This window comes from Diceros bicornis, chromosome 3 (assembly GCF_020826845.1).
Source record: "Diceros bicornis minor isolate mBicDic1 chromosome 3, mDicBic1.mat.cur, whole genome shotgun sequence".
NCBI classification, from domain to species: Eukaryota; Metazoa; Chordata; class Mammalia; order Perissodactyla; family Rhinocerotidae; genus Diceros; species Diceros bicornis.
Window position 1 is genome coordinate 90858754 of NC_080742.1, and position 14389 is coordinate 90873142.

At 42.8% G+C, this 14389-nt stretch overlaps 1 protein-coding gene across 1 annotated transcript; it reads right to left on the bottom strand.

Moving 5' to 3' along the window:
* Window positions 1–4437: 4437 nt before the first annotated feature.
* Window positions 4438–5376, bottom strand: LOC131422465 (olfactory receptor 2F1-like). The gene has a single exon (XM_058569747.1). It carries the CDS (start codon window positions 5374–5376, stop codon window positions 4438–4440), a length of 939 nt encoding a protein of 312 aa, XP_058425730.1.
* Window positions 5377–14389: the final 9013 nt, after the last annotated feature.

Below are 14389 nucleotides of genomic sequence, written 5' to 3' on the forward strand. Positions count from 1 at the left end.
CAAGGGCTTGTTGTTGGATGGGGGTAAAGAAGGCAGAGCAGCTGGATCCTATCCTCTGTCTCCTAACTAGGTGGAACCTACTCTCTTCCTCTTTTTAGTCCTTCTGTGGCCAGAAGGTGTCACTGGAGAAAACATAGGAACAGAAACTGGCTGTGGGGAAATACCCAGCAACTGAGTTTCTGAGCCCTGCCCCTGACATGGGAGCCCCTGGCTTTCCACAGAGCCTATTTCTTCTGTCAGTGCAGTAAGTAACCAAGCTTTCGTCCCCAAATGTGGCTTCTGAGTGTGGAGAATAGCAACTGAAATTCTCACCATTGAAGAGAATAAAAATTCAAAATGAGAATCACTGAAAAGAATGAAAGCTGGAAGGAACTTTCAGGATCTTCATTTCAACCTCGTCATTTTACAAATGAGGAAACTGAGGCTCAGAGAGCAGAAGTGATTTGCATGAGGTCAATCCGCCAGTTGGGAGCAGTGCTGGAATAGGATCTAGAGTCCGAGGACCACAATCCCATGTTCTTCCTGCTACATCACACTATTAACCATGGGGAGCACGGGAGGGTATCATGGCCACTAGTGGGGAGCAGGATCTGATAGAATGATATGTAGGGCAGGTTTGTTTATGGGTGGAGAGGGAATCCAGCAAAGATGTAGTGTTTGGGATGTTACTCCTGGGGGTAGGTGGAGGCTTTGGACGGCCACTAAGTTACTCAGGGAAACAGGATAAAAGTAGCTTGGACAGGCTGGCAGACCACAGGTCCAGTTCACCAAATCAGCTGACCCCTATCCTTTTTATCTTAAAAGGGAACCATCCACCCCATACTTTATTGGGAGTTTGGAGCCCACACACCTGGACTCTCTAGTTTCTCGGCAGTGGAGGTCGAGTTGGAAAAACCCCTCCACTAAGCCCAGCTCAACCACTTCCCTTTTATGACTTCTAACAAACTAACGACTTGAAGGGTAGAGGGTCGTTGTTTTTTTTTTTTATGGTTCTGCTTTCTAGTTTCTAACAGGGGTGGGCATATGGAGTTGGTGGACTGACTGAATGAAGGAGCATCATATTGAGGAGATTTTTTTTTTTTTTTTAAATTTATTCTTTCATCCAGGAGCTCAGTGTAGAACCTTCTTATTGATGGTTTCACAGATTCCACTCTGTGATACCACCTCAAGAAAGACTCCACTCAGAAGGGTCTCTTGAGGAACTAAACAGATGTTTCCTCCTGATTAGTAACTGTCCTTTAAAAAGATGGAATGTGTATGGGGCTGGCCTGGCAGCATAGTGGTTAACTTCACACGCTCTGCTTTGGTGGCCAGGGTTTTGCAAGTTCAGATCCCGGTCGCAGACCGAGGCACTGCTTGTCAAGCCATGCTGTGGCAGTGTCCCATATAAAGTAGAAGAACATGGGCAAGGATGTTAGCCCAGGGCCAGTCTTGCTCAGCAAAAAGAGGAGGATTGGCAATGGATGTTAGCTCCAGGCTAATCTTCCTCACACACACACACACAAAAACAAAACAAAACAAAACGTGGAATGTCTCTTTAAAGAGATAGGGCCAAAAAATATTTCTAAATTCTAAAATTCAACCAATGGGTAGGAAAATATTTTGGACTCCCTTCCCTTTTTCTAAACTGTAACTTAATGAATTGATGTCTTCTCTGGAGAAATGAGATGTATGCACTCCTGCCATGGAGAATAAAAGAATTATTTTATATACAGAAGATATGTTTTAATTATTATGATTAGAAGGTGTCAGTAGATTGTTGTCCCAACGACATCATAATTTAATGAAGAAGAATTATACCTCAACTAGTATAGAACCAACATCATTGCTTTTGGTTGACACTCTCCAACTTTTTACTGGTTTTATCAAAAAAAATCTCATACACAAAGTTTGCTCATTCAATGATTTTGGTGATCCTTTTGTAGCCAGGCTATGTTAGAAGGTGTACTAGAATATTACATTGCTCAATGCTAGATGTTCCATGGGTACGTGATGAGGATAAAGGAAAATGTATTAAATTACACGTGCTTGCAATTTGTTCTCCTTCGGGAACTATGGAGGAAGAACTCCTGAGGTTTCTCTGCTATACCAAATGCAGACACTGGGCAAAGGGCAGGCAAACACCTCCACATGGAGGCACTAGTTAGGGGAGAAAACTTTGAGAGGGAATAGAGAAAGAAAACATAATTTTTTGACTTGTAAGAGAAATAAACAGTTAGAGAAGGATCTAAAAATGAGAGTTAAGGAGTTTTGGCTGGGGGATGGGTCTGAGCTCCTCAGATGGGAGTGGGAGTGGTGGGGGAAAGGAGCAGGGAGGGGAAGAAGGCAGATGGAGGCTGCTGATGGTGCCATGGGGAGAAGGAGGTGGGCAGGGGCTGAGGGCGGGAGTGAGGGAAGCTGATGTTCCAGGGAGGGGAGGGTAGGTGGGTCTTCAACAAAAAGTGGAAAAAATGTTTTCCTGGATGTCTCTGCAGAGAAGATCTACAAATGGCCAACAAGCACATGGAAAGATGCTCAACATCATTTGTCATTAGGGACATGCAAATTAAAACCACAGTAGTGTACCACTTTATACCTATTGGGATAGCTATAATAAAGACACAGAACATAAGTGTTGAGAGGAAGTGGAGAAATTGGAACCCTCATTCATTGCTGGTGGGAATGTAAAATGGTTCAGCTGTGGTAGAGAACAGTTTGGCAGATCCTCAGAAACTTACACATAGAATTACCATATGATCCAGCAATTCTACTCAAGAATATATACCCAAAATAATTGAAAACAGGTTTTCAAACAAGAACTTGTACATGAATGTTCATAGCACTATTCACAATAGTGAAAAGCTAGAAACAACACAAATTTCCACTGCCTGATGAATGGAAACAAAAAGTGATTATTTCCATATAATGGAATATTATCCAGCCGTAAAAATGAAATGCAGTACTTCTATGTGCTACAACGTGGATAGACCTCAAAAATATGCTAAGGGAAAGAAGCCAGACACAAAAGGTCACATATTGTACTATTGCATTTATATAATGTCCATAACAGACAAATCCATCAAGACAGAAAGTAGAGTAGTAGTTGTCAGGGCCTGCAAGGAGGGAGGAATGGGAGGTGACTGCTTAACAGGTGGGAGCTGTTCTTTTGGCGTGATGAGGATGTTTGGAACTAGATAGCCTTGAGGTTGCACAACAGTGTGAATATACAAATGCCACTGAATTGTACACTTTAAAATCGTTAAAATCTTGAATCAAGTGTTATGTGATTTTTACCTCAATTAAAAAAAAATTTACTAGGAATTATAAAGATACTCCATTTCCTCCTCCTCATCCTTTTGGCATTTTCTCCACAGATTGATTATGAGTTGGTCTGTTGTCACTTTATGTTTTTTTGTGGGTAAGACAAACCAGAGATCTGTAATACTTAGATAAGAGAAACTACATTCTGATTTTGAAAAGTTGTTTTAAACATTTTTCTGGATAAAATTATCACTCCTCTATTTCTATTTTAGGATGTTTAGAGCTCAATCACTAACTATCTGTTACAAGAGGAGAGAAATTATCACCAGCGGGAAACTGATTCTTTCCTTGTTGAATAGTTCAGCTCACCTCTGATCTTGTGTGACATGATCTTCTAGTCAAGTGTGAATTCTGAGTACGTTCCTCGGCTTTCACAAGAGGATATTCTTAAACTTGATTGTGTGAAAAGATATGTTTTGAGATCCCAAACGTTTGACTTTTTGGCCAGTCATTTGCCACCACTGCAAGTCTGAGAGGGAAACATGCAGAGTGATGTCCACCTGACTCACACATAGTCCGGTCCTGCTCATCAGGGCTGCAGGCATCATTACTCTGACTTTGGCTCCAAGTCCCTGGTGAATTCCCCACCCTATAGAGCTGGGCTGGACCATGTGTGAGTCACATGGGTGACCTTTGCACCTCTGGCCTAAGGCCTGTCTGATCCCATGGGCACAGCAAATTCTGTAACTTACAACTTCCCTTCCCCTCTTTTCTCACTGATTGCAGAAAAGCTTAGACATATAGTTGTAGATTTTAGCAAAGAAATAGACTTTCTTGGCATAAGTTTTGTACACTTTCCTGACTCATGGTTCAATCTTTCTTTCTAATTCATATATGCAGGTATCTGTTTGTTTTTCCATTTGATGGCCTGTAGAGTGTATATATCTCTAAGTTGTAATTCACCTTTTTTAGAATAAGGCAGGGACGAAAAATAGAGTCTAGAGATGAAATCTTATCACTCTATTGCCTCAAAAGATAGTAGTACAGATATGTGGTCCTTCCTCCTGCTCCCTTACACATGAATGCACACACACATGCACAGGCACACACTGACATGCACATACAGACATTATGCAAGAGGCCATGCTCCAGTGCCCACTGTCTTCAGAATGAGGCCCTCTTGTGACACAGTCACTACTAAAGCTTTGCTTCAGAACTCCTCATCAGAACTCGACTCAGAGCAGCCTTCATCTCCTTGTTCCGCAGACTGTAGATGAGTGGATTCAGCATGGGAGTCACCACAGCATAAAACAGCACCACCAACTTGTCCTGCTCCGCTGAGGCTGTGGAGCTGGGCTGCAGGTAGGTAACCAAGGCCATCCCATAAGACATGGAGACCACAGTGAGGTGGGAGGCACAGGTCTCAAAGGCTTTGTGGCGTCCCCCGGTGGAGCGGATCCGCAGGATGGTGGCCACAATGTGGGTGTAGGACAGGGAGACCAGGCAGCAGGGCACCAGCAGCACCACCATGCTGGAGGCCATTATGACCACCTGGTTGAGGGTGATGTCAACACAGGCCAATCTGACCAGTGCCAATGTCTCACAGGACACATGGTTCAGCACGTGGTGCCCACAGGTGGGGAAGCGCATGGTGACCGCCGTCTCCACAGCAGAATTAGCCAGACCCACAAGCCAAGAGACGGATGACAGTGCTGCACAGCGCCCTTGGCCTATCACTGCCACATACTGCAGGGGGTCACAGATGGCCAAGTAGCGGTCATAGGCCATTGCTGCCAGCACCAGGAACTCAGTGCCCCCCAGGGCCAGTGAGAAGAAGAGCTGTGTTGCACATCGGGTGAAGGAGATGGTCTTCTTCTCCAGGAGGAAGTGCACCAGCATCTGGGGGATCCCACTGGAGGTACAGCCAATGTCCACCACGGCCAGGTTGCAGAGGAAGAAGTACATGGGCAGGTGCAGTCGTGCATCCAGCACGATCAGGAGAATGATGAGCCCGTTGCCAACCAGGGTCAGCAGATAGATGGCCCCAAACAGGACAAAGAGTCCAGCCTGGATCTGCCTGTCACTGGAGAGCCCCATTAGGACAAACTCACTCACCCAGGTCAGGTTGTCCGTCATGGAGGAGGTGGGTCAGGCTGATGGGGGAGGAGCAAAGTCAGGGAGGGAGAAGTGATGTTCTTACCTTAGGAGGCTAAGATTAAGCCCTGGACTAGGACTGAGGCTGGAATTGGGACACCTCCACTCAGGTTCCTTAACCAAGGTGCTCAGGGACAATGTAATGAAGATACTGGAGAAAGGGACATTTGGATGTTCACACTAGACTGTGAAATTCTCAAGGATAAAGTCCTTGTTCTGATCATCCTTCTATGTCTAGGATCCAGCACAGTTAGTTACAGAGGAGATAAGCTATCAATGCAGAAGAAAAGATAGGGAAAAAAATGGTGGAGAAAAGGGAGGAAAAATGGTATTCAAAAAAAAGAAAGTAAAAGAGAAAGAAAAACTAAGGAAGGAAGGTAGAAAATGGAAAGGAAGGAAGGACAGTAGAGCCTCAGGAGGAAAGGAACCACTCTTCAGTGCGGGGAGCAGTGGGTAGAGTATTCTAATCAGGCACTTGAGACCTAGAGGGGTGCCCCAGGTTCCTCAGTCTTGTTCCTAAAGTCTGGATTCAGTTTCTTCACATTTCTTCTTGGGTCCAGTCTAGTTCACTGCCTAGAAAGGAATCCTCTCATGTTGTTATCACTCCAGACGACACTTCAATCCTTTAAACCAATATCTGTTAAGCCCTTGCTCTGTGCATAGACTGTGCTGGACATCAGACACCTGTCTGTGAACCAGGAAGACAGAAGAAAAAGTCCTGCTTCCTTGGTTCTTATAATATAATCAGGGACACGTTAATAAGTACAAAAAATTAATTAAGAATAGTTGTGCTAAGAGATATGAAGGAGAAGAACGAGGTTACTAGTTGGTTAATTAAATTTGCAGCTGTAACTAAATTACTGCTGCAGTTATGCCTCCCTTCTCAATAATGTGCTACGTATATAGTAATTGGCGAGCATTTATTCAGTTATTTAAATAAATAATTAACAAACTGATGTAATGAGAGCATTTGGAAACTAATGATATTCACATGTTACTACTGAGTACTAAGTGACTGAAATCCACTGAATCTTCTCAGAGGGAGTGAATTCTCCTTTCTTAGCTAAGACTGTGCTGGGTTATCTCCTTTCCAACATGTTGACCACCCTCTAACGCCATCAGTTTTTCTTCATAGAAATGTAATCTCAAAGAGTATTTCCTGCTCATAAAATAATTAGTAAATTAATTAACTCATTTGTTAAGAATATTTATTGAGTATATGAGCCACTATGCTTTCAACCAACTTCTAGGAAATGCTGTCTTTCAACATTAGGAATTTGTGTTTAGAAAATCAGCAGTGCCACAGAATCTAATAAAAAAATTTTAAAAATTGGATCTTGGTAAAGTCTGTGAGAATCAAATGAGCCAGCCAAACAAAGGACAAATGCAATAATACATCAGTGCTGAGAAAACCAGAACAGAGCCACAGAATCAAATACGACAGTATTGAAAAGCATCATCCAACTCACATGCCTTCTGGCTGGAAACAGTGGCCTGGGCTTTCATTGGTGGAGGGAGAGAGCAGAGAAGCTGGATGGAGCAGGCATTTTTTGCTTTCCACTCAGCCCTGGCTCCGCAGTGGCCAGAAGCTGTCACTGCAGAGACTGCTAAGAATAGAAAGTGGCTTTAGGTTCTCAGGGTTCGAGATGGGTTCTAGGGCCACAGCAAAGTAGCTGGTGGCTGGGGTTCTGAGCACGGCCCTGGGGAGCTTTGTCCTTGTATCAGCAGAAGAAGTAACTCAGCTCTGATCTACTACAATCTGGAGACTCCTATAGTGTCTAGAATCAACACTTTGAGAATCACAGTTATGGATCCAGATTCCCTCCAGAAGGGCCCTGTTATTATATAAGAGAATGAAAAATGACAGAAATGAAAGGAAGCATAGAGATCACGTATTCCATCCATTTCATTTTACAGACAGGAAATCAAGGACGTTTTTCCAATAATTTTTTTATGTTATTTTCAGATGATGGTAAACTATTTTGATTAATAGATAGCTTTATCCTCTGATTTTTGAGATAATTAGAGAATTTCATTCCACTTTGCTGGACTTAGTGAACATTTTCTGAGCTCTGGGTAGTGCCTGGTCCAGTGGCAGGTGCTGGGGTGATAGGGATGAATGCAGCCTGGTCTCGCTTTCCAGGAACAGCCTGGAAGGAGGATAGAGGGAGTGAGTCAGCATGACCTTATCAGAGTTTTCAAGGAAGCTGAAGTATCAAGTCCCATAACTGGAAACATAGAGTCGGACTATGTAAATAGTCAGGCAGATGTGTAGAAATAATAAAGTAGAAGCAAAGAAACAGTCAGTGCATTTGCTTCTTGAGAAAGTAGATGGGGTTTAAGGTGTATACAGAAAGGTAGTAAGGAGACTTCGATTTCAACCTGTATCAATAAATCATAAGATATCATTATAAATCACCACCTTTTTGAGACGTAGTTTCTTCACCTGCAGAATGATCAAGTGAGGTAAACAGCAAGATTTCTCCCAGCATTAAAGATCTGCACTAAATGAATATACGTAAGATGTAGTTTAAAGCAGTATGAAAAAGACTAAGAAATTCTTCATTCTTTGTTCACTCTCAGTATGCATAGCTAGTGTGACTGCAGGTAATTAGAGGTTACTGGTTACTGGGTGTGGGGACCAAAGCATTCATATCACACATAACTGTTTGGGGAGGTGCCAATGAATGGCAACAGGTTGACTTGAAAACCAGAGGCTAAAGAAATAGGGAAGGGGCCATACACATAGAAATGGGAGACCCGCTTGGATCAAGGCTGAAAGACTTGTAGCCTCTGATACACGAGCTTATTTCCAAAGTCAGTCTCAGATCTTTCCTAGAGTGGGATGACCACTAGTACTAAGTTGTCCATGAGACCAGGGACCAAACCTGCCTTAGTTCCACAGGGATTATGCTTCTTCATGATTGAGAATATTCACCATCCTCTTTTTCAAGAAAAGATGGTGTCTACGTCTATCTTTGTTTTATACCAAGCCCAGCCCTTGTCCATTCCTTCTTCTTATGTCTAAGGTAAGGCAGATGCTGTAAGGCCAAAGAAAGAGCCTTATACATTTCACCTACAATCTTTAGTTCTTTGAATGTATGTCTGTATATATTGAGCACTTCAGTTTATATTGTTGATTGGCTGATTGGCCAAGATCCAGGACTCTTTTGAGTGGCTTGAAAACAGAGTTTCATCCTCCAGGTCATGGGAAGAATCAAAGAGCCTCCAACTACAATCAGTGAGAAAAACACATAGATGATCCCAGGGCAGTCCTGGCAGCTCCTGGGGATTTGGTCTCTATCCTCTCACCACCTCCTCTTAACCTTCCCTGTGGGGGACTCACCGAGGCTGAGTGCTCATCTCATGCACAGAACTCATTTTGGATGTGGGTAGCTCATCTCTCAGGAAGTCCTTGAAGCAGTTGTCCTTCCTCTTCCTGGGGGTGGAGGTTTTACTTTATCAGTCTTAGGTGATAACTTTTCAGAACCTAAGAATCCCCAGAGGGCAATTACTTGATCTTGGTGTATTCCTTTACTCATTCTTCCTCCCTACCCCCACTTCTCGGCAACCACAGCTCCCCACTCTTCTAAATTTCCTAGGCGATAAACATTTGAAAAAATTTTATCTTAACTTTTAATTGTCCTTCTAGTTCTCAGGCTAATGAGCCCTTCTCTTTACTGTTTTGAGTCTTTCACTGCCCTTCAAGACTATGGTATTGTTAGGTACTTTTCGCAGGAGTCAGGAGACAGGAATATCTGCTACTCTGACCTGGGGAAGGGATTGAGATTAATCGGGAAGAAGAGAAATTAAAGTCTCAGAGCCTGATCTCCTTCCTAAGGGAAGAAGATGAATGCGCTTTCTCCTCTCTTTCCACACATGTAGTTTAGTGACTGGGGAGTGGCGAGTAAGCATTGCACAGTAGAAACATCATATCCAGAGCTTGGAGGCCTTTAAGAAGTCCGGAGTTCACAGATGTTAAAAGATTTCCATAGGTTCCATTGGCTCATTGGTGGTCTTCATATCACATTCTTGTTGAGTTTTGTTTCCTTTGCATATTTTCATACCACAAGAAGCTCTTTTGGCTTTCATTGTGCTTGATCTCCCCATTCTTGATCATCTTCCACAAAGTTTCAACCCCTTGACAGAAATTCCTAGAAGGAATAGAGCAAACAATGAGTCAGGATGGAGTTTTATTCTCAATATTTTCCTATCGGTTTCTTATGTAATAGAACATGGGTCTTTATTAAGATGGCAGAGCCACTGTTAGTGAGTAACCTACAAGAATTTTTCTGTAATAATTAGCCAATATCCACAAGGTAAAGGTTACATTATCTTGAGGATTTGTGACTTCAATGACAATGGACTGAGGAACGGTAGTTTCACTTCCTGCTCTTCCTTTTGCACAGGACATGTAGAATCTCACTTTCACCTTTGCTCTTTCCGGCATCCAGCTGAGCACAGGACCCAAAGTACCTAAAGCTCTCCCAACCTCAGTGTCCATCGAAAGGAGAAACTGATGGGACCTTCTGACTGAGAGTTAGAGCCAAAAGTTGAGAAGATGGCAGAGGTAAAAAGAAGTCTGAGGACACCGTGAGGGAGATCAGAAAGCGAGAGTGATGTCTGAGACATGGGACTCCTCATACACGTCAAAAGTACACTTGGTGTGAAGTGATTAGGTGACTCAGAAGGGAAAGAGAAAGAACTGTCGCATAGCATCTTCCTGAAAACACAGTCTGGAAGTCTGATCATCTAAAAATTATTTCCTTGCTGGTAAAACAAAAATGTATGATTCTTACTTTTCCAAACATGGATGATATGTACCTGGATGAAAAAAGCAGGCTAGAATGTTGTAGGTTCAGTAAGATTCTAAATAACAAGAAATAATATACACACAGTTGGAATATATAAAGATAGAAGCATAGAAAAAGAACGGAAGGATGATAAAAAAATATTAGTGGGTTATCTCTGGTAATAGGTTTATAGGTATTTTTATTTTCTTCCTTTTGTTCATCTATATTTTGAAAAATGTCTACAATAAGCATATATTACTTTTCTCTTATGAATTCAAAAGAAATTTAGAAAATTAGTGCTGATATAGACGTATCACATTGAGATAGGGATGCTGGGAAGTCAACTCACTGGCTTCCCGTCCAGCACTACTGATTGGCCTCTGGGCAACGTGGGTGAGTGCTGAGGTGTGAAGGGAAGGTATAATTAAAATTCTGCCTCAGCAAAGTAGATACGACAACAGGTATTGAATCATTTATACCATGACAGGTACGTCTGCAAATATCCTATGGTGGCAAACACTCTGGACTGGCGACAAGATAATCGGTGTCTGCTCTGGTTTTGGTATACATAGCTCTATGACTCTGGGCATCTCATTTAACCTCTCTTGGTCTCAGTTTCCTCATTTGTGAAACAGAGATTCCATTAGACCTCTAGGATCTTTCAGCTCTGGAAGTCTAGGTTTTCCAGTAAGGACATTGCAGTACTCTCTTTCATCCTAGATCTTGAGGTCTGAGATGGAGGCAGACCATCATGGGTTCCAAACTGTGATCTTGAGAAGATAGAAGTAATTCTCTCCTTTGTTTCACTGACACAACACATATGTTATGAACTATTTGGATCCCCAGCCCTTGGAGTAAATTCACTTCCTGCTGTGTCTGTGCAGCCCGAGGCCTGCTGCTTGCCTGAGTCTTTCCCTTCACACCTTTGGAATTGCCCCGCCACCACCCACTTCTCCACCTCTACTCCTCCATCCTAATATCTCCTTGCCACAAGACTTTCCTGTTACTAGGGATAGTTTAGTTCACTCCCAAGGAACTATCATGACTGGTTCTCCATTATACATGTTCCTCTTTCACTTCTTTCCACTCATTTTTTTTTTTTTTTACCAGACTTAACTTTTCTCCAACTTGTCCCAATGAAATGTGAAGATTCACCTTCTAGGAAGCAGGTTACTTGGACTGATGACCTCTGTACTTCACAGCAGCTTCAATAGCCTTATAACTCATCACTAATAGGCTCTGTAATAAGAGAGCCTGAATACTGCTCTGCTTCCTCCCTCTACACACTAGGAAAAATTTAAAATAGTATTTCTGTGCCTTGGTCTTCTCTCTGTGCTTGACCAAATATGTGACTTAGGGGAAACCTCATAAGTGGTGCTGGTGGGTATGAGAAAGAAAGATTTGATAACTAATACTTACTGAGTACTGAAGGCTTTATAAGAATCATCTCCTTGAAAGTTTATGTAATTTCCTTATTATGGATTAACATTGGATGGGTACTGTATAGCCCACTTCTGGAAAAGAAGTCTTTCCTTTACAGCTTACCAGCGTACACATGAGTCCAGACCAATCTTTACTTCAAGATCAACTTGTCTATGTGGTGGGGTAACAAATTTAAATACATTCTGCATGGATGTTCAGTGAAAATGTAGCTTCTTTCTTGTCTACAGTGATCTCATCTACCTGCATCTACATCCTGATGAGTAAAATGGAAAGGGGAGAAAAACAAACAATATGCCAATTAAAAAGATCTTAAATCTCCTACAGTGTAAACAGTCTTTTTTTACTTAAAATAATCTTTCCAGGTAAACATTTAAATCATATAAAGTTCAACGTTTGATCAGAATGGTTTATTTCTTTCTCTCCTTTCTCAAGGTGGCTTCTGGGTATAAAAGAAACACTGATACTATGGGATAACATGGAACTCGGGATGAGGGTGTAGAATCCCTCTTACTTCATGCTAGTCCTGGTGGTGGTCTCTGCAGTTGAGCAGTTACTCTTTTCTGTGCATATACACATGGCTGGTTTCTGCTGACATGTGGCCCATCTGGATCTAGCCTGTGGCATCTGCTGCTGAAGTCTGTGGCAGAGGGACCCAGGGACTGTTTGTTTCTTGGCTTTCTCAGAGCTGAGTGGCAATCTTATTGTTGAAATGGCCACACTTAGGGATTTTTCCATGTGATTCCCCCAAACACACACAAATACACACACACACACATGTATCACCTCCAAGTACTGACTGTGATTCCTTTGGGGCCCCCGCCTTAGGAAGTTTACTTTGTAACTCTTTTTCTCCACCAACCTGATCTTACTCGGGTAGGATCTCTGGTACAACTTGCAGCTGCCTTCTCCACCTCCCATTTGAGGCATACAGGAACTTGAGACACACATCCCATGTTCTAGGAGCCAGCAGCATTTCTCACATTGACCTATCTGGTACACTGCTCCACTGCTGCTGCTCTTTTGTCCCTCAACTGCCTTGGAGTTTCTGGGCCCCCTTGAGCAATGGTCTTTTGCCAGGTCTCCAAATGGGCATCAGGAGAGCTTTTCTACTTTGGCCCTCTCCTCATCCTGTCTCTTCTCTGTCCTCAGGGACTCCATCCCTCAGAGGGGTGGTCAAGCCTCATATATTTGCCTGTCTGCTGCTCTTACTTTTCTCTTCCTCTATTTTCCCTCACACCTCTGCCACAAAGGTTTACCTACCCTAGGGAATTCAGGGACTTCCCGTATATCATATCCTGAGTTCCCTGTGATCCTAGTTTATCAAAATCTCAGTGTTCAAATCCAAAAGGTGTGGGTTTTGGTTTAGGTGTCTCAGGACAACTAGAAATTTGGAATTAATAAAGACAAAACTATATTGATCTAATATTCCCAAAGTATTCTCTATTAGACCTACTATTCCCCACACAGTGTCCGTCTTGGATGGGGAAGCAGGCATGTCTTCTCTCCCCTATTCCGCTCATCACACCTGCCCTCATGGACAGGTTGGACTTACATTTTCAACTTCATGAATGTCTACTGAGATTCTTCTAGCTCCTCTCCCCATTGGCTCCTTTACTCCCTGGGCTTCATATGCAGCCCAACCCTGATCTAGCCTTCAGCTTCTTCCTCTTGGCCTTTGTCCTGGGTTACCAGTCATTCTGCTCCATTCCATTCCTCCAGGGATGGAAGTGACTGGGGCTGTGGATCCATGTGGGTAGAAGAGAAAATGAGAAATGCAGCCACAACAGGTCTGACCATGGGATCAAGTGGGTAAATAACAATCGGATACTGATCACTAAGTATAACACATGTGAAGTATTTTGCTAAAAGAGACTGTTTTATTCTTTTTGAGAGTCCCTTCTGAGCTAGATGACCTAGCTTGGCATGAGCTTGGCCCTAAAGGGAGGACTGAGAATGTGCCATGTCCTAGAGAATGAGTAGGAAAAACTTTATTTTGTTAAATTCAGAACTCTGTGAAGTCGGCACAGACTCAGCCAAAGCTCGACAGTTCATGAAGAACCAGCTGAGATGAAAATCGAGATATATCTGATGTCAAACCTTATTCTCTTTTCACTAGAACATGCTGCCTCCACTGTTCTTTCCTTTCTGAAATGAAGAGGTTGCAAATGGAAGAATGCAGAGGTCTCTTTATGCTCTGACATTCTGAAATTCTCTACATAGAGGCTACCAGAAGGGGAAGAGTTATCTTTCTGCTTCAGGATCTTTTCCATAACCCAATTAAGTAAAATGATGTCTCTTAAAACCTGAAAGGAGCAGAGAAAAGACATCTGGCTGGTTGATTCCCACTACTTTTAGGCACAATTGGCTTCCTGGGCTTTAGACAAGAAAGCTGACTTGCTTTTTTCTCTAGAGTTTTCTGACTCGCCTCCAGGCCTAAACATATGCCTTGATTTTGCTCTAACATTTTGGATCTTGTGGTAGGCCTAAATAATGCTCCCCTCTGGCCCCCTCACCACATAGGCCCACATATGTCCACATCCTAATTCTTGGAACCTGTGAATTTTTACCTTATATAGCAAAAGGGACTTTGCAGATGTGATTAAGTTAAGGATTTTGAGATGGGGACATTATCCTGGATGATCCAGGTGGGCGCAATGTAGTCACAAGGGTCCCTATAAGAAGGAGGCAGGAAGATCAGAGTTCGAAAAAAGAGACATGATGACGGAAGCAAGAGTTTGATGTGATGTGAGGAAGGAGTC

Bases quoted from the DNA above. Each gene is read 5' to 3' on its own strand.
- LOC131422465 (XM_058569747.1), bottom strand. From the start codon at position 5,376: ATGACGGACAACCTGACCTGGGTGAGTGAGTTTGTCCTAATGGGGCTC.